This window comes from Podarcis raffonei, chromosome 11 (assembly GCF_027172205.1).
Source record: "Podarcis raffonei isolate rPodRaf1 chromosome 11, rPodRaf1.pri, whole genome shotgun sequence".
Classification (NCBI taxonomy): Eukaryota; Metazoa; Chordata; class Lepidosauria; order Squamata; family Lacertidae; genus Podarcis; species Podarcis raffonei.
This window is the reverse complement of record NC_070612.1, coordinates 63,823,653-63,847,762: the sequence shown is the minus strand read 5'-3', so window position 1 is coordinate 63,847,762 and position 24,110 is coordinate 63,823,653. Positions and strand designations below refer to the sequence as shown.

General features: G+C 43.6%; 2 protein-coding genes across 2 annotated transcripts in view; one reads left to right on the top strand and one right to left on the bottom strand.

Moving 5' to 3' along the window:
• ALDH1A1 (aldehyde dehydrogenase 1 family member A1) overlaps window positions 1-24,110 on the bottom strand; it is a 203,120-nt gene that overhangs the window by 93,644 nt on the left and 85,366 nt on the right. The window lies entirely within an intron of this gene.
• TMC1 (transmembrane channel like 1) overlaps window positions 1-24,110 on the top strand; it is a 51,418-nt gene that overhangs the window by 20,891 nt on the left and 6,417 nt on the right. Inside the window, exons 9-16 of the mRNA XM_053409171.1 lie at window positions 6,206-6,348; window positions 10,515-10,659; window positions 11,643-11,837; window positions 13,936-14,115; window positions 16,617-16,769; window positions 18,675-18,803; window positions 21,741-21,808; window positions 23,618-23,857. Coding sequence (XP_053265146.1) covers window positions 6,206-6,348; window positions 10,515-10,659; window positions 11,643-11,837; window positions 13,936-14,115; window positions 16,617-16,769; window positions 18,675-18,803; window positions 21,741-21,808; window positions 23,618-23,857 — 1,253 coding nt within the window. The remainder of the gene's footprint in view (window positions 1-6,205; window positions 6,349-10,514; window positions 10,660-11,642; window positions 11,838-13,935; window positions 14,116-16,616; window positions 16,770-18,674; window positions 18,804-21,740; window positions 21,809-23,617; window positions 23,858-24,110) is intronic.

Sequence of the window (24,110 nt, the reverse complement as noted above, 5' to 3'; positions counted from 1 at the left end):
GTGAAGGATCTGGTCTTAGTCATGCTTAGGCAATACCCAGTGAGAGCAACCTGTAGACATTTTCTTCCCTGAACGAATTCAGGAGGAAAGAAACACAAGCAGAAAAAAAGGGAGGGACAAGAACAGAAGAGAACATGGAGGGAAATTCTCTCATCTATTCTTCATGATTACAAATATTGAACTTAGCTGTAATGCCCAGGAAACAGCCAAAGTCTTGACAGCCAATTTTCTCCCATATAGTGTTTTCCTTCAGTGGAAGGAAGCATATACCTGAAAAATGTTGTGTCAGAATGAAAAATCCATATTGCAGGAGAGATCTGGGAGCAGGAGCTGGCAGGAATGTAATAATCTGTTTACAGATCTGCCATGTAAAATTCACATTGTGATGTAATCTCGGTCACATCTGTTCCTCTGTGGAGTAAAAATGTTTCATCAAAATTGGCACCTAATTGCACATTAAGCAGATATTAATGGAAGACACACACCAGCAAGAACACCATATGGGCAGAGAACCATGGTTTAAGATAAATCTGTGATGGGAAGATCTATGCATACATTATTTTATTTATCTCTCCCCCCCCCCGGCAATAGTGGCTCCTGCATACTGTATTTCATGCTGCTTCTTAAAATCAATGGGAGTTTAAAACACCCTTTGTGATGAGGGCAGGGTGGGGGGTGGGGGAGGGATAGAGTGCAATTTGAAAAAAAGAATTCAAAAACATCACAGTGCACATGCTAGTGCAACTCACTGTGCACACACAAGCTCAGGTGTGCATATGAGGAGAATTATAGCCATTGCTTCTGAAATATTTGCATTTATTTAACACAATTTACCTCTAAGTGGACCTTTTAAAATATTTACCAGATAAACCTGTAGTCCCCATGAAACTGGGCAACCACTCTCCAAGAAACCAGTACCAGCAGCTTCTGGTTGGCTTCATGGGACAAAGCAGTGTGATGGGACTTTGCCCTGGGAACTGCTTCCCCTTCAATCCATTAGGTCTCAGGGGAGTCGGAGCTTTGTCGGGAGCTTTCCAGAAGACCTGTATCCAAGTTTGTTTAAATATTGTTTAAAACATATACCAGTTTTCACCATGTAGCTGTCAAAGTGGCTTACAACAATAAAATATATGGCATGCAACAGTTAAAACATAAAATTCACTTCCAGAATTTAAACCTCAAGAATTTCAAATTGAAAGGATGTAAAACATCTAAGACATTCAGAGTGCAAAGTGCTTCTGAAATAATCTGTTTTGACTGGCGTCTGAAACAGTAGGGACAGTGCCTGTCTCACTCGTGTACTAAATTGCATGGAGATGAAGATGGAGGGATGGAGAGGGATGGAGTTGCCTGCCCCCTGCTTGTGTCTTTGAGTCTTGTGTCGATATCCTGCACCTGCCAGTAGCCCCCCTCATGGGTTCTTCCCCCACATGGGGGCATTGTGAACTATTATGAAGTTCTGCTTAAGAATGGCACCATTTCCATTATTGATGAAAGTAAAAGGACAAAGTTGAACTATCTTACATAGACCATTCCCAAGAGCAAGATTACAATAGGAAAATCTTCTTAAACATGCGGACCTGCAATTGAGATTAACCCCCCACCCCACCAACAACTGAATGTGAAAACTATTACGGAAATTACATTTGAGATAAATTACATTTATTTATACTAAAGACTTAAAAAAACAAAAAACCTACCAAAATAAGTTTCAAAATAACAAAAACTAGAACTTAAATACTATAATTTAATTGAACTGTGATTTGATGTATTACTACTTCCTTTGGGTTTTAATATGACTTTTTACTCTTCTGTTTTAATGCTAATTTTCTATTGTTGATATTTGATTTTCATATGTTGATATTTGATGCTGTGAACATTGCTTTGACATTATTCCAAAATGAAAGGTGCTCCTCCTTTGAAATCTTGGCAAATTAAAGGCAGAGAATTTTTGAAAGGAAAAGCAGTAATTCAGAACAGATATAATCTCTTCCTTACACTGCCTACAAAATAAATACTATAATAAAAGTGAACATTCTGAGTGTCTGCCTTTAAATCCCTGTCCTCTTGCCTTATGATTTCTTATCCAAGTGTATTAGATGTCAGAAGAGCCACTTCTCTGACAGGAAGTGAAAACACAGACCCAGAGGGAGAACTGAGAAGGGAGGGAGAAGAAGCGAGACCAGCGGAACTTGATGGGAGGCCCAGAGTGAAGGAAGGCAGTGTGGAAGCTGCAATAAGGACACAACGGAAGAAGGAGAATTAAGGGGGGGGCGTTGAATCACCCAAAACTCGTAGATTAACTAGGCTAGCCAAAAAACGCGGGAAGGGGAGAAAGAAAGTGGGGGCTTCCTTGTTGGGGACGGAAGGGGAGGGGCCCAGTTTTGGCAACTGGATCATCGAGGGAGGACTGAAGGAATTTAGCTCTGCCAGAGCGTTTGTAATTGACCAATAAATCTGGAATAATTAACTGCTGGAGTCGTGGGGGGGGGGCACGGGGGCACCAACCTGACATGAGACAGCCTGCTGAGAAGGCCTTTTGTGTCAGAGTGATGATGCACCAGGGAAAAGAAAGGACAGGTGGAGGGGTAAAAGGGCCATATTAAATATGTCTTCATCTATAATGTGCAGTTGTGCTTGTTGGCTTGCTTAGAAAATGTGCTTCATGAGTCATTCCAAGTCATTTCAATGAGGTCATGTCACCCTCCGTCTCGGATGTTGATGAAATTTGGTGTACATCCATCCCTTATGGTTGAAATAAACCCCCTTAATTCCCCCCTCTATTTTTTCCTGAAATACTCATCATTTTATTGAGCTCTGTGTAAAATTTCAAAGAGATCTGATTATTGGTTATGGAGAGAAAAAATAAAATGTACACAAGGGTATCTTATGCTGAGGGTCTCAAGAGGGACAGACAACGCAGATTTAACAAAACTTCAAAGTGCTATAAAAGTAAAACCGTTTGAGATAGAGGAAAAAAATGTAAGGGGTTTATTTCAACTATAAGGAAAGGGTGTACACCAAATTTCATCAAAATCTGAGATGGTGGGTGACATTTGATGTGGAATGACCTTCATATCAAGTGCCAGAGCTAATAATTGAGAGTAGTCACAGGTGGGTGGGATGCGTTAGACTGCTTTTTTATGTATATCAGTGTTTCTAGCTTTTATTTTGTTTTAGATTTATATTAGTTTTATTTTTTCTGCTACATTGTACATCTCCTTGAATTTCCATTTTGTAAAACAAGTGAATAATCAGTCTAATATCAATGACAGAGAGAGAAATTCAATTTTATCAGCATTTTAATGTGAAATATCTAATTTGCCATTCTCAAATCAATATGTGAACTGGAACACAGCTAACTTCACACATCTCCAAATACATGAATACAAGAAAGCATATATTAGGCAAAAGTGTATCTAAAAATTCACATATTAGTGAAAATAACACAGAATGCATAATCTTAGAGGAAATTGTTTGCAGAATCCTTTATAATTGTAAAAATTACATACAAAGGTGTGTTTATTAGAATAAATTTGCAGTAAAATGTGGACGAATGTTTATAAAGATTTTTTTTAATTGCAAACCAGTAGAGATATGTGGGGAACTGAATTTAAAATGGGAAAAATGAGAAACTGGGAGAAGTGAAATTGATGGGAGATTCATCCATCCCTCGTCACAACAGGCATAAATGTAACCCTTTCTTCCCTTATTACAGTCCTGCTGAAAATCTCTTCTCTGAAGCTGCATGGGAGTCAATAGAGATTTCCCTCCTTGGTGTCAGTGGAAATCCCTTCAGAGGAGGGATTTTCCTTAGGATCACAGCTGGGAAGGAAAAGGTGAAACCCCCCTCCATGTCTTCTGTGGTGTCCAGAATTATCAGTACTGCTAGTTGCATTTTTTAAAACCTGTAAGTTGAATGTAAGGGGTCACATTTGGTTCCCTGCTCAGTCAGAAGAGAATAGAGGGGAAAGATTGAGACAGATAAGCAGAACTTTGTGTGCCTTTTGAGTCCAGGGTAATAATGATTTAGGACAGTGGTACAAGAGAAACAACAAAGGATACTGGGCAGCCATGTCTTTCACACACCACCAATGTTCTGCAAATAATTGAACCACGCAAGAGCCCCATAATTCCCCCCCAGTGGAGACAATGTCAGCTCTAAGGAAACTGAGGAAATGGATTGATAGTCATACCACAAATCTAGTCATATTTACTTGTCATGTGTTAATATTTCATTTTCACCACAGCCAAGATTGCAAATGAGGCTTAGCAGGCAGAGTCTGTGACTTGTCTCGGGCAGCCTAGCCATCACAGTACATCAGATGCAGGGCTTGCGATTAAATGAAACAGAAGGATGTTAGCCTATTGACATTTTAATCTACTAATGGTTTACTTTTAAGAAATAACCAGCAGCAAAACAGCAGAAGGGAAGGGAAATATATGCATGAGGGCTAAGCCTCTCCGCATTACCACAGTCAATTAAAACCCTTTCCAATTGATCCGCAGGCCCTTGGCAGATTACAAGGGCACACGCTGAACTCTTGGTGTCTGATTTGAATTCATTATGGCCATTTGCAAGCTTTACGGCTATCTGGCCCACCTCAAGAAGCAGTTTCCAGCGGAGACAGATGTTTGTTGTAACTAAAAGACTCAAAGAAACCCTTGTCCAGTTGTGTCACTACTTCTTGTCAGCCATCACCAAAGATTTGCACCCCATTACTTAATTTTGGAAAGCAATAACACTGGGGAGACACCCTTAATAAAAAAATATGTTTTTTAAAAATATTTTTTTGGAAAGCAATAGTAATTTCATTTAGCAAATCAGAATATTTCCTAGTGGTATATCATTTATTAGATTTAGGTATTGCTTTTCCAAAACAACACAAAGCCCTGGTTTTGATTTATAAAGCCCTGCATGGCCTTTCACAGGCTGCACCCCCACTTAAGTTCCATCACAATATTTCAGATGTCTCACATCTCAAAGAGGGTTGATCTGTTATATCCCTTACATGAATAAAATCTAGTGACTGATTGATATAATGAACTCCCGGGCATATGTTGGTTTCTAATACAGAGGTTAATCTCCACTTAGGAAATACTGCATCTGCTGCCTGTCACATATGAAATGTTGTGTGTATTTCTTACACAAGCACCTGGATGGATGATGAGAAAAACATTTGTGCTGTGTTCAATATGCTTTACAACCTACTCCATCTTAAGGACGTAAGGAGAAGCTTTTGGATCAGGCCAGTGGCTTATCTAGTCCAGCCTCCTGTTCTCACAGAGGCCAACAAGATGCTTGTGGGAAACCCACAAGCAGAACCTGCGCACCTGCGCACTCAGCCCTCCTGCATTTCCCAGCAAGTGGTATTCAGAAGCAGGATGGCCTCTGACCATAGAGGCAGAGCTGTGCCAGCATGGCCAGGAGTCACTTTTTCCCCATGTTGGTTGGCCATCGCTGTGTCCTGTGGGAGCAAGTTCCATCGTTTAACTCTGCTCTGTACAAAGAAGAACTTTTTAATCTTCCAACATTCAGCTTCATTTGGTGTCCACGAGTTCTAGTGTTATGAGAGGGAGAAAAGCCTTTCTTGGTCCACTTTCTCCATGCCGGGAATAATCTTTGAGACTTCATTCATGTCACCTCTTTGTTGTTGTTGTTTAGTCATTTAGTCATTTAGTTGTGTCCGACTCTTCGTGACCCGATGGACCAGAGCATGCCAGGCACTCCTGTCTTCCACTGCCTCCCGCAGTTTGGTCAAACTCATGCTGGTAGCTTCAAGAACACTATCCAACCATCTTACCTTTTCCCTAAACTGCTCATAGGGCAGATGCTTCGTCCCCTTGATTATTCTGCTTGCCCTTTTCTGAACTCTGTTATATCCTTTTTGAGGTGAGACCATTTATTGTGTGTTTTGAATCCCCCCCCCAAATATTTCTATTTTGATGGCAACCTCAGGAGTTGGCTAGAAGTTGTGCTTGGGGAGTTGGGCAGAAGGTGGCTGCCATCTACTCACTAGCTCTACACACCACCCTTTCCCCTTGTATCTTCCTCCCTCCTCTTCTGTGTCAGCTTCTTGGACCCCAACTCAATGCATGAGTCAAATTAGTTCAGTTTAAAAGTATCCCTGTGCTTAAGTTGCATTTGTTGTTGCTTGAAGTTAGAGGAAGATATCTAAATTGTTCTTTGTCGTTGACATTTCAGGGTCTTGCACAGTATTCTGTCCTCTTCTATGGCTATTACAATAACCAGAGAACAATCGGGTGGTTGAAGTTCCGGCTTCCTCTCTCCTACTTTTTGGTGGGAGTTGGGTCCATCGGTTACAGTTTCATGGTTGTCATCCGCACGTAAGTTTCTTCTGATGTTGATGAAATAAAGGATGGAATATATATTCACAGGCTGATCTGTATTTCTACTTAGTATTTATTGCAGTCATACCCGGCTTGTCTTCCAAGATGCTTGAGGCAGCATGCATTATTGTCCTTACCTTGTTTCACAAAACCTTGTGAGGTACCGTAGGTTAGCTTGGGAAATTGTGACTAGTTCAAGGTTGCCCAGTAATCTGCATAGCTGAGTGGAGATTTGAGCAGAGACTCTCCAACCCTAGTCCCATACACTGACCACTGCACCGCTCAGACTCTGTCCTTCTTGTCTCATCCTCGATGCTCTTGGCATTTAGAACTTACTGAAAAGCTAAATGCATAAAATCAATTCCAGATGAGGTTCCCTTTCCATCCTGTCCCCCTCTTAGTACAGATCCCACCAAATCTCTAAAAATTAAAATTAAAATTAAACCATTTCCCATTGTCAGCTTAAGTCCAGTTGCTGTATGACAATCTAAAATGGAAGGTTGGGGTGTGGGGAGGGCAAGGATGTTTCTCTTGAATTTGATTGTATTGAATCCCTGGTGCAGCACCTTCAACAGCAGGATTAATGAATGTAGGGTTTGGGGTGCGGGGAGAAGGTGAGCAGGAAATCCTCAACTACTTTACTGTTATTTAACATTTTACAGCAAATGTTTATTTTATTACTCACTTTGGAACAAATTACAGTCTGGCAGAGGTGTCCTAAACTAAAATAGCACCACATTTTCTGTACAGCTAAGATGTGTGAAACAAATGTGTAACAAAGGGAGTTTCTTTTTTTGTAAAGTGTTCCATCTAGCATAGTGCTAAGTAACACTCAGAAATTACAATCATTCTTCCTTATCTGGCCTTGCGGGCTGGAGATGGTGGGGAGAAGAGAACAGGAACATATGGTTAGGAATCCAAATATGGAATAAATTGTAAATGGTTGTTCACAAGATGGCAGTGGTTTTTGTGGCCATTGCTACTAACTGTGAAACTTGAAAGCCTCATCTTTGCTGGTGCTTTCTCTTTGAGAATCACACACAGAGCTTGGCCAGTTTCAGGGCCAGCCCAACCTTTGGTGATGCTGAGAGACAGACAGGGAGGGAACTTTGCTGTGCGCCATGCAGACTGCCCTGCATTCCCTAAATTAGCCTGCTGCTCTCAGGCCCTTTGATAAGATACCATTCCTTTACCAGTGTTAAACTAAGACTCAAATGCCTGTCTGGTTAGCTTTTGTATATGGAATAGGGGTAGGGTGCCATCTTGCCCTTTGCCTCAGGAAGCAAAATACCTTGGGCGGGCTGGCCCTCTCTTTTCTTTGCACCAGCCTCCTGCTGCATTCAGTGCCCCAGTCTAGGACACCCTCCCTGAATGTTTAAATATATCAGCTGTAATGAAGATGCTGCAGGTGCAGGTTTCTATGTTCACTTCAGGCATGATAAGAAGAAGGGATATAGCAAAGATAGAGTCCATCCTTTGCATGCTAAGGGTCCCAGGTTCAGACCCTGGCAGGGCGAGGGAAAGGTCAGTCAGTTAGCTGACGGTAATTTATTAAAGGATGTCACACCCTCCCCACTGTTTAATGCTCAAATCAAGGTGGGCACAACCCTTCCTTACACACTGACTCAGGGAGTGGGATCGCACTGGCTGGCCGCACACCCTGTCAGTCCTATATTATGTTTCTGTGACAATGGGCTCTACATGTGTAGGGCTCCTCAATGGGAAGAGCACTCGTGAGTGGCCCAGGATTCCCCTTCATGTGAGGGAGCCCCAAATGCATGCACCCCCATTGACACGCACAGGGTCCATCCTCACTGAGGCTGAGCAGTGCAGCAGAACCAGTTGTGCTGCCCTAAATCTGCCTCTGGCAGATTCCTCTTTGTTCCGTGGTCTGCATGGCCAGGATACAGCCCACTGTGCAAATGTGAGAATCAGACCAGTTACTCCACTCTCCTTTGTCTCTAGCCCAACTCCCATTAGTCTGCAGCTTGTGGAAGCTTCCCCACAAGAGAATGCTGCCTTTGGACTGAAAAATGTTGCCCACCCCCATTCTAAACCCTTGAAGAAAGCCATTTATTTTAGTCTCTTCACTCCCAGAGTATGCTTGATTAAGGTACAAAAGATTTCATGTCAGAAGTTACCATCTTGTTTTAACCCAGTTAAGAGGGAGCCATTAAAAATATTTCTTTGATACTGTATTTGTGAAAAATCTTCCTACTGAATCCTCTCAGGGAATTATAGCTGAGTAGCTGCCAGCCACCCACTGGGGGTGTCCCCACCACCAAAAAATCCTTGCAGCACAATCCCTGGAGGCAAAGCAAAAGGAACACCCTGGGGTGAACATGCACTGTATGTGTTCAATTTCCATCTGGCCACGAGATAATCTTGATCTATATTTAGGTAACCTTAAGAGCAAATCCTCTTATATTCTTTGGCTTGTTGATGATTTCACAGAAAACAATATGATAAGTGCAAAATCCAACTGTAACTGTGAGCTTTTTGTTTGCTTGGCTCTTTTTTTTGTGGTAGTACCTAGAAAGGCATAACAACTGGGGAGAGAAAAGGGAGAATGAAATTGGTATGACATTTACAGAAATTATCAAAGTACAAATCAGCCATCAATATTCCCATCAGTCCATTTTTTAGCTCTTTGACCAAGTTACCTGCTGGTCTTAATGGCCCCTCAGTCATCCTTTTTATTGTGCATTCTTGATTATTTGTGTTCATGATGCTCTGTGGGCAGTCATGTGCTTTCAATTCCATCCGTGGGAGGCCATACAGCTTCATTCTGAGTCAGCACATATCCTGTAACTTCCTGCTAAAATTAACTTTTCATAAATGCTCTTGGGTTTGTTTGGTTTTCTGTCCCACTTTTGTTGTGCTATTGCCCCTCTGGACAGCAGTAGTGTGCTATAGCAACTGGCAACTAATAAGGCAAAATAAACCCACAATGAATGTGCTATTAATTGTGTGAAGAATGTGTTGTAGAATACACCCACAAAAATACACCAATCTGGAGGACCCTAACTGTGGCAATGCATAAAGTCACATTTTGGAGCACCATTTTCTCCTCCACAATTTCAGTGAATCTCAATGATGTCTGAGCAGGAACGCCGCTTGGTGTCGCAAACAAACACAGAGAAGGGCCACAGGCCATGCTGTTGGGTCCAGTGAATCCCAGAGGGACCACAGCTCAGTGGAAGAGACTCTGCTTTGCATGCAAAAAGTCCCACAGCCCTTGTGACTCCAGTGGATCAGGTAGCAGGTGATGAGAAAGACCTTTGCCAGAGGTGCTCGCTCTGATGTAAAGCAGATTCCTAAGTTCCTTAATAGAGAAGTAGGTCCCACTTTATTCAGTGTGGATCACTCTCCAGAAAATGAGCATTGGATTGCAACCAAGAATTGTTTAACCTGCAGATTATGCAATTAAAGCTTCTTTTTTTAATGGTGTGACGTATGTTTGTTAAATTGTAAGTTATACTTCCTCAGTTTCTTAAAGGAGAACCTGTATATTGAGATTCTGGCAGTATGCAAATTTAATTAAACTTGATTGACTGAGTAAACAATTACCGTATTTTTCGCTCTATAACACGCACCCGACCATAACACGCATGTAGTTTTTAGAGTTTTTAGAGGAGGAAAATCCGTAGGCATGCCACCCGTAGGCATTCCCTCCATAACACGCACAGACATTTCCCCTTACTTTTTAGGAGGAAAAAAGTGAGTGTTATGGTGCAAAAAATACGGTAGTCAGAAGCATTTGACCAATAATCAACTAAAATGTTTTAATCAGTTGACAGCCCTTAGAAAATAAAGCGAGATTTACCCCACCCACCCTCCTGAGATTTTCTGAGGACTGTTTCATACATTGGTTTGCATCCAGAGCTGAGATCCGCAGAGTCCCAGGGGCACCAGAGGAAGGAGGCGCTGCTCTCGTGGAGTCCTCCTTTCCCTGCAGCCCTCTGAAAGGCCACTGGGGGGGGGGCTCAGCATCTTCTTGAACGGGGGGGGGGGGAGGTAGCACTGGCACTGGGAGTGGGGGGTTTCTTCCCTTGGAGTGACTTTGCTGAATCTCAGATCCATCTGTGATGGGGGAGGAGCAACTCTAGGCCCAACCCATTACATTTTTAGCATGTTAAAAAATACTCCCCCCCCCCTTTCAGAATGGCAAAGAATGCCCATGACGATGGTGGTGGAGATGATAACAGTTTTAACTTCAGCTGGAAAATGTTCACGAGCTGGGATTACTTGATTGGCAATCCTGAAACAGCAGATAACAAATTTGCATCAATAACAACTAGCTTTAAGGTAATGTATAAAGTCTGATCTCAGGTATGAATGTCACCGAGGTTCATATACTCTTTGCAGACAGAAAGTACCACTTTCAGCCCCTGGCATCTCCAGACAGGGCTGGAAATGTCTCCTGCCTGAAACCCGGGAGAGCTGCTGTCAGTCAGTGTAGACAATACTGGGGTAGATTGCTGCATCTCTGACCCAGGGAGGGAGGTTGGCTTCCTGAAAAAAGGAGGGAAAAGAGACGGAAAGGCCTTGGAAGAGATCTATGAGGCCTGGTGAATGAGAAGATCCTTGTCAACAGCCTGTAAACGAAGGTGGTTCTTGGATTCTTACTACACAAACTGATTCTGAGGGAAGAGTCCTGGAAAAAGAATGCCTGGCATATTCCTGCAGCTGCAGAAGCTGACCACTGAACTGGCAAACGCAGACGCCTGAGCTGGTTGGCTTTCAGCCCAGTTTTGTTGGGCCACAATATAGTTGGTTGCAAGTTTCTTTGCTTACATATCCCATTAAACACCTTGCTGCTGTTAGTCACGAGTCAGGGTCAAACAACGTGTTATGCATAATGTGTAAAGTGAGCCACATCTCTTGTTTTTTAAAAATTAATTCTAGCCCTGCAAGACACCAATTGCTATGTGGATTGCAGCAATCTTGGAGGGGAGATTAACCCTCTCTTTCCTACTCCAGCCATGACTCCCTGTTCCTTGTTTCAGCCAGCCAGCCTCTGAAGGATGAAGGACACGGAGGAAAGCCCTGTCCCTTATGAATTCAGTGAGTGGTCAGGCTTATACTGGCAGAGACGGATCTTCAAATAGTCTGCATTCATGGACAACCTGTTGACCTCCAGATGGCTTGAACAGTTCTGCTGGCTGGGGCTGATGAGAGTTTAGTCCAGGCACCAGGTCGGCGGTGGCTAATTTAGCCGAATGCTATTATACTTCTTGGTATCATGAATACTGATGAATGTTTTTCTTGTTTGTTTGTAACAAATACAGGAAGCAATTGTGGAGGAGCAAGAGAGCCGGAAGGAAGAGAACGTCCACTTGACCCGATTCCTGAGGGTTCTCGCTAATTTCTTTGCCTTTTGCACACTAGCTGGGAGTGGCTACCTCATCTACTTTGTTGTGAGGCGATCCCAACAATTTGCTTTGGAAGGCCTTGAAAACTATGGCTGGTGGGAGAGGAATGAAGTTCGTACCAGCATGTTTTGTTTTCTAAAACAGATGTATGTAGGAAGGCTGGGTTGTCTTTACCGAGCAGGGTGATGTAGGGCAGGGGTGAGGGATCCTGCCCCCCTTGTTGAGAGCCACATTCCCTCAGGAGTCATCTGGACTCAGGGCTGCATGCTAGTGGTGGGCCGGAACAGTGGTTAGGGAGGCTTTTCTCTCTCTCTCTCTCTCTCACTCAGCACCACCATTTTGCTTCTTGAGGTGGAGTACAAGATGAAAGCCGCTCCCACTTCCACATACTAAAAGTGACCATACTTGCAGCTGAATCTTGTGTCAACACTGGACAGCATATTCTCCTCCACTGTAAAGCAGCAAACCCAACTCTGTCCTCCAATATCTTGCCATCACTTTGTGTTTCACAGCACCTGCTGCTTCAGACGCCTCACTCTGCCTAATGATCCGACTGGCTGTCACCGCCTTTTCTTCCTCCTCCCCTTTCCTGCCATCTCTTTTCTCTCTTTCTCTCCCCCATCTCCTACCCCCTTCTCTCTCTCTTTGTACAGAAATTGCATTGTGCTTTCTCTCTCCCTCCTTCCCATAATGGATGGCAAAAGCAGTTTATGTGATTGTGAAATATTCAGATTTATGAATAAAGCAACCAAGTACAGGTGGCACCTAAGAAAAACACATGAACATAAAGTATACATAAGAATTATACATAAAAATAAAAACTTGGGCTATGCAATAAATAAAAAACACATAAAAAACAGAATCTTAAATCTTGAGGGAGTTTATGATATGGCATCACATAGGGTTTGCTCTTTCCAAAAAACATCCTATTCACTTAATGGGCAAATGCAAGCCCATTTGGATCCTGGCCAGTATTGGATCTACACACTTTTTAACTGGCCTGCCATCATTACAGCAGCAGGACAACATCTGCTAGGATTAAAACTGTTGAGGCTCTTTTTGTTCTTCTTACCTTGCAAACAAGAAAGAAGAAGAAACGATTTCCGACTATATCACTTTTGGTCTGATAGCTTCCATTCAGTCGGATTTCCTTACAATGTAAGACTTACGTTCTCTTCCTTTTCGCTTCTCCGTTTCCCATTGTTACATGTTTTACTTTATATATTAGTCTGACATCATTCCTATAGTGTAACAGGAAACACAGTCAGCTTGTCTGAATAGAGGACAAGGGAACTGCAGATTCAGCCTTAAGGAACTACATTACGTAGTTGATGTAGCTTGAAATGCCCACACAGCTGAACAAGAAGCCTGCCAAAGTCTACAAGGATACTAACAGTCCATAGCTTTCTTAAAGTGGATAAACTGGAACCAAGACAGCTCCAGTTTTCTGTCTCATGTTCACTGACAAGTGGACACCAAGGGAGTGTTCGGCCCTCGGTATAGAAAGGGCTGGTCCCCCAGAAGTATCTCTGGGGGGGGCTCTCTTTAGAGGTCTCAGTTAGAGGAACCAAAAGGCTCCAATTTGGGATGACCACCCTGCAGATTCTGGTGGGTTTCTTCTCCTCTTAGCTGCTTCTCAGAGGGCCATTATGACATTAGATGCAGTTCCTGCATTTTAGCAAGCTCTCCTCCAGCCAATATGAATGGTATTAGGCACCCCCAGCTCGGCCTGCATCACAGGAGTGATGTTCTAGAAAATATTTTAGTGTCATAAGAATTGGAAGTGACGTCAAAGGTCATCTAGCCCACCTCTCCGCACCCTGCCCGTTCAGGGAAATGGACGGCTACAGCTCCCTGCGAGGTGGTTCTCCAGCCTCTGATTAAGGACAGTCCATTGCCTCCTCCTGCTAAACAGCTGACACCATCAGGATGCTCTTCCTAAGGTTTAGTTGAAATCCCCATATTCTACAAGGTTTGGTGATCCACTTTCTTTGTACACTAGGTGTACTAAAGTGATGCCTCTCAGGTTGTAGACTGGAATTCCCATCCTGTCTGCCCATGGACTCTGCTGGCTACAGCTTATGGGAGTTGGAGAACTGATGCAAAACATCAGTGCTGAAGGGCCCTATGGTGGCTGCCTATGTCCTAAAACTGCTAGTAGGAGAGCATAGGTAAACTTCTTAAACTTGTTTCTCCCCTCCCTCTCCAGGTAAACATGGTCATGTCCCTCCTGGGAATGTTCTGTCCCACTGTATTTGATGTCATCAGTGCTCTGGAAAACTATCACCCTCGAATCGCCCTCCGGTGGCAGCTGGGGCGCATCTTTGCTCTCTTCCTGGGCAACCTGTACACATTTATTATTGCTCTCATGGATGAAATCAATCTCAAGGCAAGTTGGCTAATTTTTATATGTCCTGTTTATTTGCAGCTTTCTAGAAGAAGGTTCCAGTTTGAAGTCTTGAGCTCCAGAAGGTTACAAAGATATACTTCTATCAGTGGCGTAGCGTGGGGGGTGCAGGGGGGGCTGGCCGCACCGGGCGCAACATCTGGGGGGGGGCGCTCACTGCCTCCGGAGTCGCCGAAGAGCCTCGGGCGCAGGCTGTAGCAGAGCCCCATGTCTCGCGGAACCGACGAGCTGGCAGCGGCTCTCAGCGCTCACCGCGGTCCCCGCGCGTCAGGGCCGCGGAGGGCACGCCAGGCAGCCCCTCCTCACAGCCCCGCTGCCGCCGCTGCTGCTGCAGCTGCTGGGCCATGTTGCATTTTCCTCGCCTCTCTGCCCTCCTCCTCCTCCGGGCAAGCAGCGTCGTTTGGGCAGCAGCGCCAGCGGCAACTCGCCTCAGATCACCTGACACGGACCCGCCGCTGCCGCCGTGGCTACCTTACCGTAAATACCCCAGCCCAGGCAGCAGCAAGAAGAAGCTGGCAGTGGCGACAGGTTAGGGGTTAGGGGGCGCAAATTACTTGCCTTGCCCCGGGTGCTGACAACTCACGCTACGCCGCTGACTTCTATATTCCAGTCCAGCTAAATTAGTCACAAATAAGTCCAATGGAAACCAAGAGAACAAGTGAGCTTCCTTTGGAATTAACCATGACTAACTTTAGCTGGCTTGGGGACATGGAGTTTGATTCAGAGTATCCCTCCTGCCAGTAAATGTAAACGGTAAAGGTAAAGGACCCCTGGACAGTTAACTCAGTCAAAGGCAACTATGGGGTGCTGTGCTCATCTCACTTTTTGGGCCGAGGAAGCTGGCATTTGTCTGCAGACAGCTTTCCGGGTCATGTGGCCAGCATGACTAAACCGCTTCTGGTGTAGTTGAAGGGGCCAAAACCCACGGGAGGAAAGGACTGGTGGGTTTTGCTGGTTCACCTGCCCACACTGTCCTGGAGGGCCTCCCACCCATTTCAGGGAACTGGGAGCAGGAAGGGCAAGGCTCAGTTGGTGAAAATCACCTCCCCACCTTCCTCTAAAGTATTTAGCTATTTCTGTGTGGCTAAAATGGAAAGGCTACGGGGGGGGGGGGTTAGTAGTAACAACAACAACCACCATAGTACATTTATATAGTGTAGATCAGGGCAGTCCAACATTTCATACCAAGTGAGCCACAAGAGAGTGTGTGTGTATTATATATATATATTACACTAGAGGTTTTCAACCTTTCTGAGTTCATGGCTCCCTTGACCAACTATATTCTTTCTGCGGCTCCTTTGTGGGGCTCAGGAGCCCAGTTAGGTCCCCCCTTGCCTGCAGAGCTGGCAGCCCTCAGCCCTTTTTGAACAGCTTCCCTCAGCCGCCTCTCCTCTTCCTTCTCCTTGGGAGCCCCAAAGAGCAGGGCCTCCCAGAGGCAACATCCGCCTGCGGAGCTTATGGCCAGGGCTGCTGCAATAACCAGCTGTGCAAGCCTTTGGGAGGCAGAGATGCAAGAGGGCTTCAGAGGAGGGAGGGAAGGAAAGAGGGACACCCCTGCGGCACCCCTGACCATCCTTCAAGGCACCCTAGGGTGCCACGGCACACTGGTTGAAAACCACTGCATTACACAATTAATAATGTATGTGCTTCTGTTAACAACACACGAGACCAAAAAAAATATTTTTTTAAAGTGTTTAAGATGTTTCTTCTTGAATGTTGCTGCCAAAAATGGTCTTGCGGGCCAGACCACCTTGGTGTTGATGCTTCACACACATTATCTCATTGGTTCTTACAACACCCCTGTAAGGTTGTGGTGAATACTGTTATTTCTGTCATAAGTCAGTCTAAGCAAAAGTGGCTTGCTTAAGGCCACCTACTGGGTTCATTGGAGAAATGATGTCTAACGATTGACACTAATTAGCTACTGACCCAAAAGCCCTAAACAACTTGGGACCAGGACATTTAGTTGTTTGTCTCCTCATGTCAAGATGAAGCCAATCTTGAATGCCTTCCAAGGAGATCTAGTTGGTCATTCCAGGACCAGTGAATTGCCCTGGCTGTTCCTGGCAACAGCATGGAAGTGGGTATTCCCAGGAATGCCCCCCCTTGGGTGGTTTGTGAGTCGGAGTCAGCAATGACTTTGAAATGCTTCTTAAAGACCTCTGTGTTTACCCAGCCATTCCTGGAATCTGGCTCTTAGTTTTTAATTATGTTTTATACACTGTTTTGATATATAGTTGTGTTCCATTTTATTTCACTTTTATGAAATATTATTGTCTGTTGTTATATTTTTATTGTCTTTATGTAAACCACATAGAGATTTTTATTATATTAAGTGGCATAAATTTTTAATAAATAATGATCTAAACATTGGACTCTCTGGTTTCTAGCCAGGTCTGTAGCTACCGCATTCCCCCCTACCCCTCGCTGCAGCCTCTGTGTAATTTGATTTGTGCTGTTGAAAAACATCTTCTTTTTCCCAGCTGGAAGAAGAGAAGATTGTGAGGCAGAACATGACAATTTGGCTAACCAACTTGTACAATGGGACCCTCCCTGAAAACGTCACTGGCCCTCCCCCCCACGTGAGCCTTGCGGATGTCCCGAGAGGCCCCTGCTGGGAAACAATGGTTGGTCAGGTAAAGCCATTTTGGAAAAAACAACAACACCCAAAGCTTCTGGAGCGATGCTTGCTTGCTGATTCTCACTAGAGTATTCATTCTTAATACATTCTGACCTCACAGACTTAACTTTCAGCCCGGAATCTGAAGGAGGAAGGATATTTTGTTGCTTTGATTCCAAGTCCTGGCCCCAAGAAATAGACGTGGATGAACCCATATTTCTGGGAGCATCAGCCTCCTCCTAGTCTGGAGTGGGGTGGAAATCGCAGCTCACTCTAATAGAGGAGATCTATGGTTCGAAATTTGGGGTCTGCAACGAGACTGCTCTGTGTTTTGGCAGCGTTACTAAATCACTGAGTCATGAAAGTCTTCCTGACTTGAATTACAATCCTCCTCCTCCAGCCAAATCCCTGATCTCTACCTCAGCTGTGATTGTAGTAGTGTCAGGGGGCAGCAACACAAACCACAAACTTAAGGGAAACCCAGTAGATGGAGACATGCCCTCCTGTGGGTGGATTATTTGGTTTGGCCAGAGGAGGCCTAGTCTATAATTCCCTCTCAACCTTTACTGCATGGTCTTAAACAAGTCATGATATCACAGCTGGGCTATCTCCCAGGATGCATCAAGCTCTTTTTACCATGAAATATACAATATGAATATATGAGAAACAAAACCCTGACCTCTTTCCTAGTTGTTTAGAGCAGATTGAGAATGAATGACTGGGAACATCCACTTAAGTCTTCACAATGATGAAAGGGATTCCATTTAATAGTGTGCCTGAGCTAGGTAGCATATTTGGATATATTCACACAGTAAAATTAGCCAAGGATGTGCATTTTTCCTTCTGTATCAGAATTTGGTATTTTATATTTTTCAATTTTTAAAATTATTATTGTACAGTGGTACCTCAGGTTAAGTACTTAATTTGTTCCGGAGGTCCGTTCTTAAACTGAAACTGTTCTTAACCTGAAGCACCTCTTTAGCTAATGGGGCCTCCTGCTGCTGCTGCACCGCTGGAGCCCGATTTCTGTTCTCATCCTGAAGCAAAGTTCTTAACCTGAAGCACTATTTCTGGGTTAGCAGAGTCTGTAACCTGAAGCGTATGTAACCTGAAGCGTATGTAACCTGAGGTACCACTGTATTGTTATTCTTACTGTACCCCACCCTGGGATTATTTTTTTGCAAAGTGTGGGTAGTAATTTTTTTAAAAAATAAACAATCACAAGCAAACAGGTGATATTCCCATATTGTGTATGCATCATACATTTAAAGCATGTTCCAAGGAATACTGGGAACTGTCGTTCGTCAAGGGTGCTGGGAATTGTAGCTCTGTGAGAGTGTAAGCTACAGTTCCCAGGATTCAATGGGGGGAGAGAAATATGATGTAAATGTGCATTAAAATGTATGGTGTGTAATCAGTCTCTATCTACACATGGATTGCACTTTCCTCCCTAAGCAACCAAGAGCTTTGTGGCACCGTTAAAGTGCACAAGCCTGTTGTTTTTGCTGCAACAGACTAACACAGCTTGCCCCCTGGAAATTCTTTTCCTGCACATGACTATTCCTTTAATAAATCCTTTCCCTCTGGAAAAAGTGGGCAAAGGACCTGGGGAATGCTCTGAACACTGTATTTCTGAAATTTTACAGAGGGGCAAAAGGTGTCTGGGAGGCAATGGGCAAGATGATTCAAGATGATTCTGCTGACAAAACACTTTAGGACAGCATCCTGCTCCCCATTTAGCATGCGTGCACAATGTAAGAGTCCTCCTAAGTTTCTTCTAAGTGTTCCAATGGCCCATTTCAAACAAGAGGAGTGAATGGCAGGAGGATAAGCAGTGTCGCTTCCTTGGCGTTTGCCAACGCTCTCAATAAAGAAACAACCCAACCCTTTGCTTCTAAAAAAGAAAACCTTGTTTCTGCAGGAATTTGTGCGGCTGACTGTCTCTGACACTGTGACGACCTACATCACAATTTTAATTGGTGATTTCCTAAAAGCTGTCTTTGTCAGGTTTTTCAATTACTGCTGGTGCTGGGACTTGGAATATGGCTTTGTAAGTATTTGACTTCTTGCTCCTCCTTCTTTAAAAAATGAATTCTTTCTGAAATAATAACAATAATATAATGTAAATGTTCCAGTACTTGACACTGTACTATGCTGTATTATACTATACTAGCAGTCCTACACGATACTGTTGAATTTATGGAGAATATATGGGAAATGCCTGGTTGAACAAACTACTATAAACTATCTTTAGAAACGTAATGCTGATAATGCCTTGTCAATCTTATCTTTGTCTGAAGAGCTCCATCTACAGAGTCCACTCCCAAGAAAGATTTTGCATTTGATTTATTTTTCATAAGGAAAAGGAACTCAGGGGATGCCATGCTGAATGAGACTGAGGTTCACCAAGTCCAGGATTCTGTGGTGGCAACAGCAAACATCTTGGATATGTCTGAAATCTAAAAAGAATGACACAGACAAAACATTCCATAGTAGGGCAGTACCTCTATTAGTCTAACCAAAATGTCACAAGATAGGGAACAAGCTACAGCCAGGTCTTCAAAATGCAAGTATCCACCTAGTTCTCTTTAGGCATCCAGTCTGAGCAGAAAATGGCCCAAAGTGAGGATGGGGCAGAGGCACACAAGCCGGGCCCCCTCAACATCATGTGCGCAGGCTCCACTTCAGATCTCGCTGATAATATTTCATAAGAAAGAAGGCAGCACCTTCTTTGTATATCATGTGTGTATTGCCTGCAATTTGTACTGGGCTAGCAGCAAGGCATTTGTTCTTTAATGGTGCCAAGTGAGCCAAGTATGATTGATTGATGTCTTATTTGAGATTTAATGACTGTGACTTGTCCAGTTTTCTAACCTCGCCATTAGGGGAGCACTTTGTATCAGGGGATTCTGATGGGCTTTGCGCTGGTTTGCCAACACAGAGCATCTGAGGCCAGCCAGACGTTTTAGGTTTATAATGTAGACAATCACTTTTTTGGCTGGGCTCTTGTGTTTTCAACAGCTGTTTGTGGCAAGCAGGGATTCAGCATATGGCGTTTCCCCCCAGCACCTCATCAGTCAGGAAAATGTCCATTGGTTAATTTAAAAATATATATATTTTCTGCTTAAAGTGCAGCTGTTAAAGACATAGAAGTCACTGCCAGCAAAAAGTTTATAACTATATTAATGAGTGCTCACGCTTCTTTAATTTTAACTTTAATTTTTTTAAGGGAGGAATTCAGTGTAGTGCTGAGCAGCTCACTCCATCAGAGCCAGCATTTCTGCTTTCCTGGGAGAACGATCTGCCCTCTCCTCTCCCTGGTGCGCTTCCAGGGGCTCTTCTGACACCCCCCAAACCAATTGGGGGTGCATTAGGGGAAGGAGGGAGGGGAGAAAGCCCCATAGTGCTAGGGGAAGTTTTGTGCTGGCAGGACTACAGTGGTACCTTGGTTTACGAACTTAATCTGTTCCAGAAGTCCGTTCTTAAACAAAAGCGTACTTAAACCAAGGCGTGCTTTCCCACAGAAAGTAACGCAAAATGGATTAATCCGTTCCAGACGGTGAAAAGCAACCCCTAAAACAGCAATTTCACATGAATTTTACTATCTAACAAGACCGTTTCTGGGCTAGGGTTAGGGTTAATTTTAGGACTGGGTTAGGGTTAAGGTAAGGATTAGAATTAGGGTTAGTTCAGGGTCAGTGTTGTTTTATGTTTTCTTGTGATTTGGTTCATTTCCAGTTGGCTTGCTGGGGAGCGCCTGGCTGCCTTCAGGTGGTGCAGGGGCTCTAAGATGCAGCTTCCGGGCTGCCCGCACCTTCCCCGACCCCGGCAACTATGCAGCCTGGCTGCGTGCAAGCAGGGGCTGGCCGGGGAGATCTCAGCTGGGAAGGGAGGCTCCACCCTGCCTATCGGAGCAGCCCCAATCCCAACTCCTACTTGCGTGCAAGCAGGAGGGAGCAGGAATTTCTCAGGCAGCGCGAAGCCTCCCTTCCCATTGGACTAGCCCCATCCCACTCCTACTTGCGTGCAAGCAGGAGGGGGCAGGGATCCCTCAGCTGGGAAGGGAGGCTGAGTGACAGAAGGCTGTGCCAACAAAACAGAAGTGTACCCCCGAACGTCTGTTCGTATGCCGAAAAACCCCACAAAACCCCCCAGTGCAACCCAGAACACTCATTTCCGGGCTTGAAGTGGTCATAATCCAAAATGTTCATTAACTAGGCTGTTCGTAACCCGAGGCACCACTGTACTTAGTTGAGTCCAGACCATAACTTGGGTGCTGCGCCCCACTTTCTGCCCCCATAACAATGCCCCACATTGTGAATACAGATAAAATCTCAACCTAAATTAGAGGCACGTATGTAATTTGTTATTTGTGGATCTTTTGGACTACAGCTTCCATCAGCCCCAGCCAGCAGAGCCAGTGGTGAGAGGTCATGGGAGTTGTAGTCTAACAGGGCACCTGGAAGGCACCTGGTTGGGGAAGGCTAGAGAAACTGTTTTCATATGCTACATATTTTGGTTCAGTGAAACAAAGCATACATAACAAAGTTCAGTTTTTATTTTTGTACAGTTTAGTGTGGGGTTCAGAGGCAGAAGGGGGAGAACAGTTCTGTGTTTGATCTTGAACTTTCTGACAACATCTATGACCTGAAACAGAAAGAAACACTGGTTATTACTTGTTTTGTACTTAAAAAAACAACAACTAAATCTCATTTTATTATTTTAAAATCAACATGTTAGATTCTATTACATCTATTATAGTGCCATGCAGGCCTAGAACTCTATATTAAAAACTCTACAGTCAGGTGTCATTTAAATATTATTTTGCATATGTGTTTCAGATTATATTATTGCCCCGGTTCTGGAGATTTGTTCATTTGCTTGAGGAAAAACTGTTCCTAATGCAAAATGATCAATATGCAATCTTTGCACATTGTTTTAAAGCTTTGTTGCAACTCTAAGAGAATTCATTATGCTTTCCCTTCAGCCTTCATATTCAGAATTTGATATTAGTGGAAATGTGTTGGGCCTGATCTTCAATCAAGGCATGATCTGGTAAGTGTGTCTTGGTGGAATACTGCATGAGAGATCTTGTAGAAGTGGCTGTACTTAAGGTTAAGGTTTGCCAATGTGACTGAATTCTTCTGCTTTGCTTGTCAAATCTCTGATATAAATGTGGAAAATCACACTTGTCACCTCTGGTCTTGATTCTCCACTTCATTGTACCAGCTTTACTGTGGTGTGACTTCACTGAAACCATGCCTGGACGCTGTGAAATAAGCTGTTATAAATTGAGAGTAACAAATGGTGACTCAATCATGAGTCCTTCTCTGAAGACATGTTGGATGCCACCTTTCAGGTGTGACAAATTCAGCTATTGTTGTTGTCAGACTTTTGGAATATACAGGGCATATACAGGGCAATCATTATTAGTTTCTTATTCGGTGTTGCTTCCTTGCTCCTACATTTGGCTCCTCCAATGTGACAAAAACACAGGAGGCTATAAATATCGTAGCAAATCATGAATGTGGGAGTTGGTGTTTACCTTTCAAGAAAGATCCATGCCTTCACACTCCACCATTGGCAAGCACTGCTGTGAATCCCCCTGAGCTCAGTGCTATACGATAGACATGTTTCTGCGTTTATGCTGTAATAAATTCAGTTTGACCCTTCAGCTAAAGCAGTCAGTTATTAATTTAGGAATAAACTATTCAATTATAAATAAAATAAACAATTATAAAGAAGCAGGAACATAGCTTCAGAGTGGTTGGTTGGCATCCCTGTCTTGGGAGACAATGGAAGAATGTGCCTTTGGAGGTAAAGTCAAACTATTGGAAGGTTACAGCACCTGTTGTGGCTGTAGAGACCGATACGTGGGAGAGACATGCTTGAGAGAGTTCCTCCTAGATCCATCCATGTCACTGGAGGTGTAGAAGTTTGTAGAGGGCTCTCTTCCAGTTCCCACTGGTACACCACCTACAGCCAATCCTGGAAAGGACGCGATAGTGCAGGTCTTGGCAGCCTCTAGACTGGACTACTGCAGTGTGCTCTATGTGTGCTGCCCTTAAGGTTGATTTTGGAATTGCAGCTAATGCAGAATTCTGTGCCCCAATGTTTGCCCAGAATAGCTCCACATCAGCATATTACACATGTGGTAGTTTTGACCTTCCAGCTATGATATTGAACTATTACATTAAGGAGGAGAATAGTGAAATACCAGAAATTATTTTTGCAAATATATTACTCACCCCATTTCATTCAAATATTAATTTGGGGACAGGTGGGGGGTGGGCGCTCTAACATCAGATTTCATATGCATTCCCAGAAACAGATGACATCAGCTTTCAATGCAAACTGAAATTTGCATAAAATGTTAGGAAAAAATCTCAAAATTAAGGTCATACGTTGTCATAATGTTTGTTCTCTTTTGTTTGGTATAATTCCATTTTAGCTCTGCTAGATCCCAATTCAGTTTAATACATTCTATACCATTATAATAAATGATAATAATAGATCAATCCAACCAGGTAGGGGGAATAGAGTAGCAGAGGAGGATGAACTGTGTGGAGGGTGGTGTGTGTGCATGCATGCATTTTCCCAGGGGGGCTTATCATGTTTATTATAGTGTACCTGTGATAAGATAAGAACCATATTAACTTAATCTTTATAAACATGGCTGTTTTGAAAGCACCTATCTCCAAATACGAACCAGTATGGACTAGCAGAGTGTTGGGAGGGGCAAATCCTTAGAAGATCCAAGGGTTTGTGGCTGGGAAAGCAAAGGGATATAAAAGCTAAAGAGTTACTGCCATAGAACCCCCTTTGTAGATTTTTATGAGAAAATGGCTTATTGAATGTTCATAGGATGGGCTCTTTTTATGCACCATGTCTGCCGGCGATCAACGTCATCCGTCTCCATACATCCATGTACCTGCAGTGCTGGGCTGTGATGTGCTGCAATGTTCCCCATGAGAGAGTCTTCAAAGCCTCACGATCAAACAACTTCTACATGGCCATGCTGCTGTTTATTCTCTTCCTCTCCACGCTGCCAGTTGTCTACACAGTTGTTTCCGTCCCTCCATCCTTTGACTGTGGTCCATTCAGGTTTACTGCATTTTATATCCATTTCTTCAAAGTCAGATGTAGGATTACTGAACAAATAACTATAACATTGGATGCACTTTCGTGAAAGATAGGTGTGACAAAGACAGTATACATACTATACCTTTAAAGCCCATTTGAAGCCCATTTCCCCCCTCTAAGAATTCTGGGCACTGTAGTATACTTGTCGTAGAGTTCAAATTTCCAGCAATAATGAACAAACTACAGTGCCCAGAATTCTTTGAATTCTCTAAAG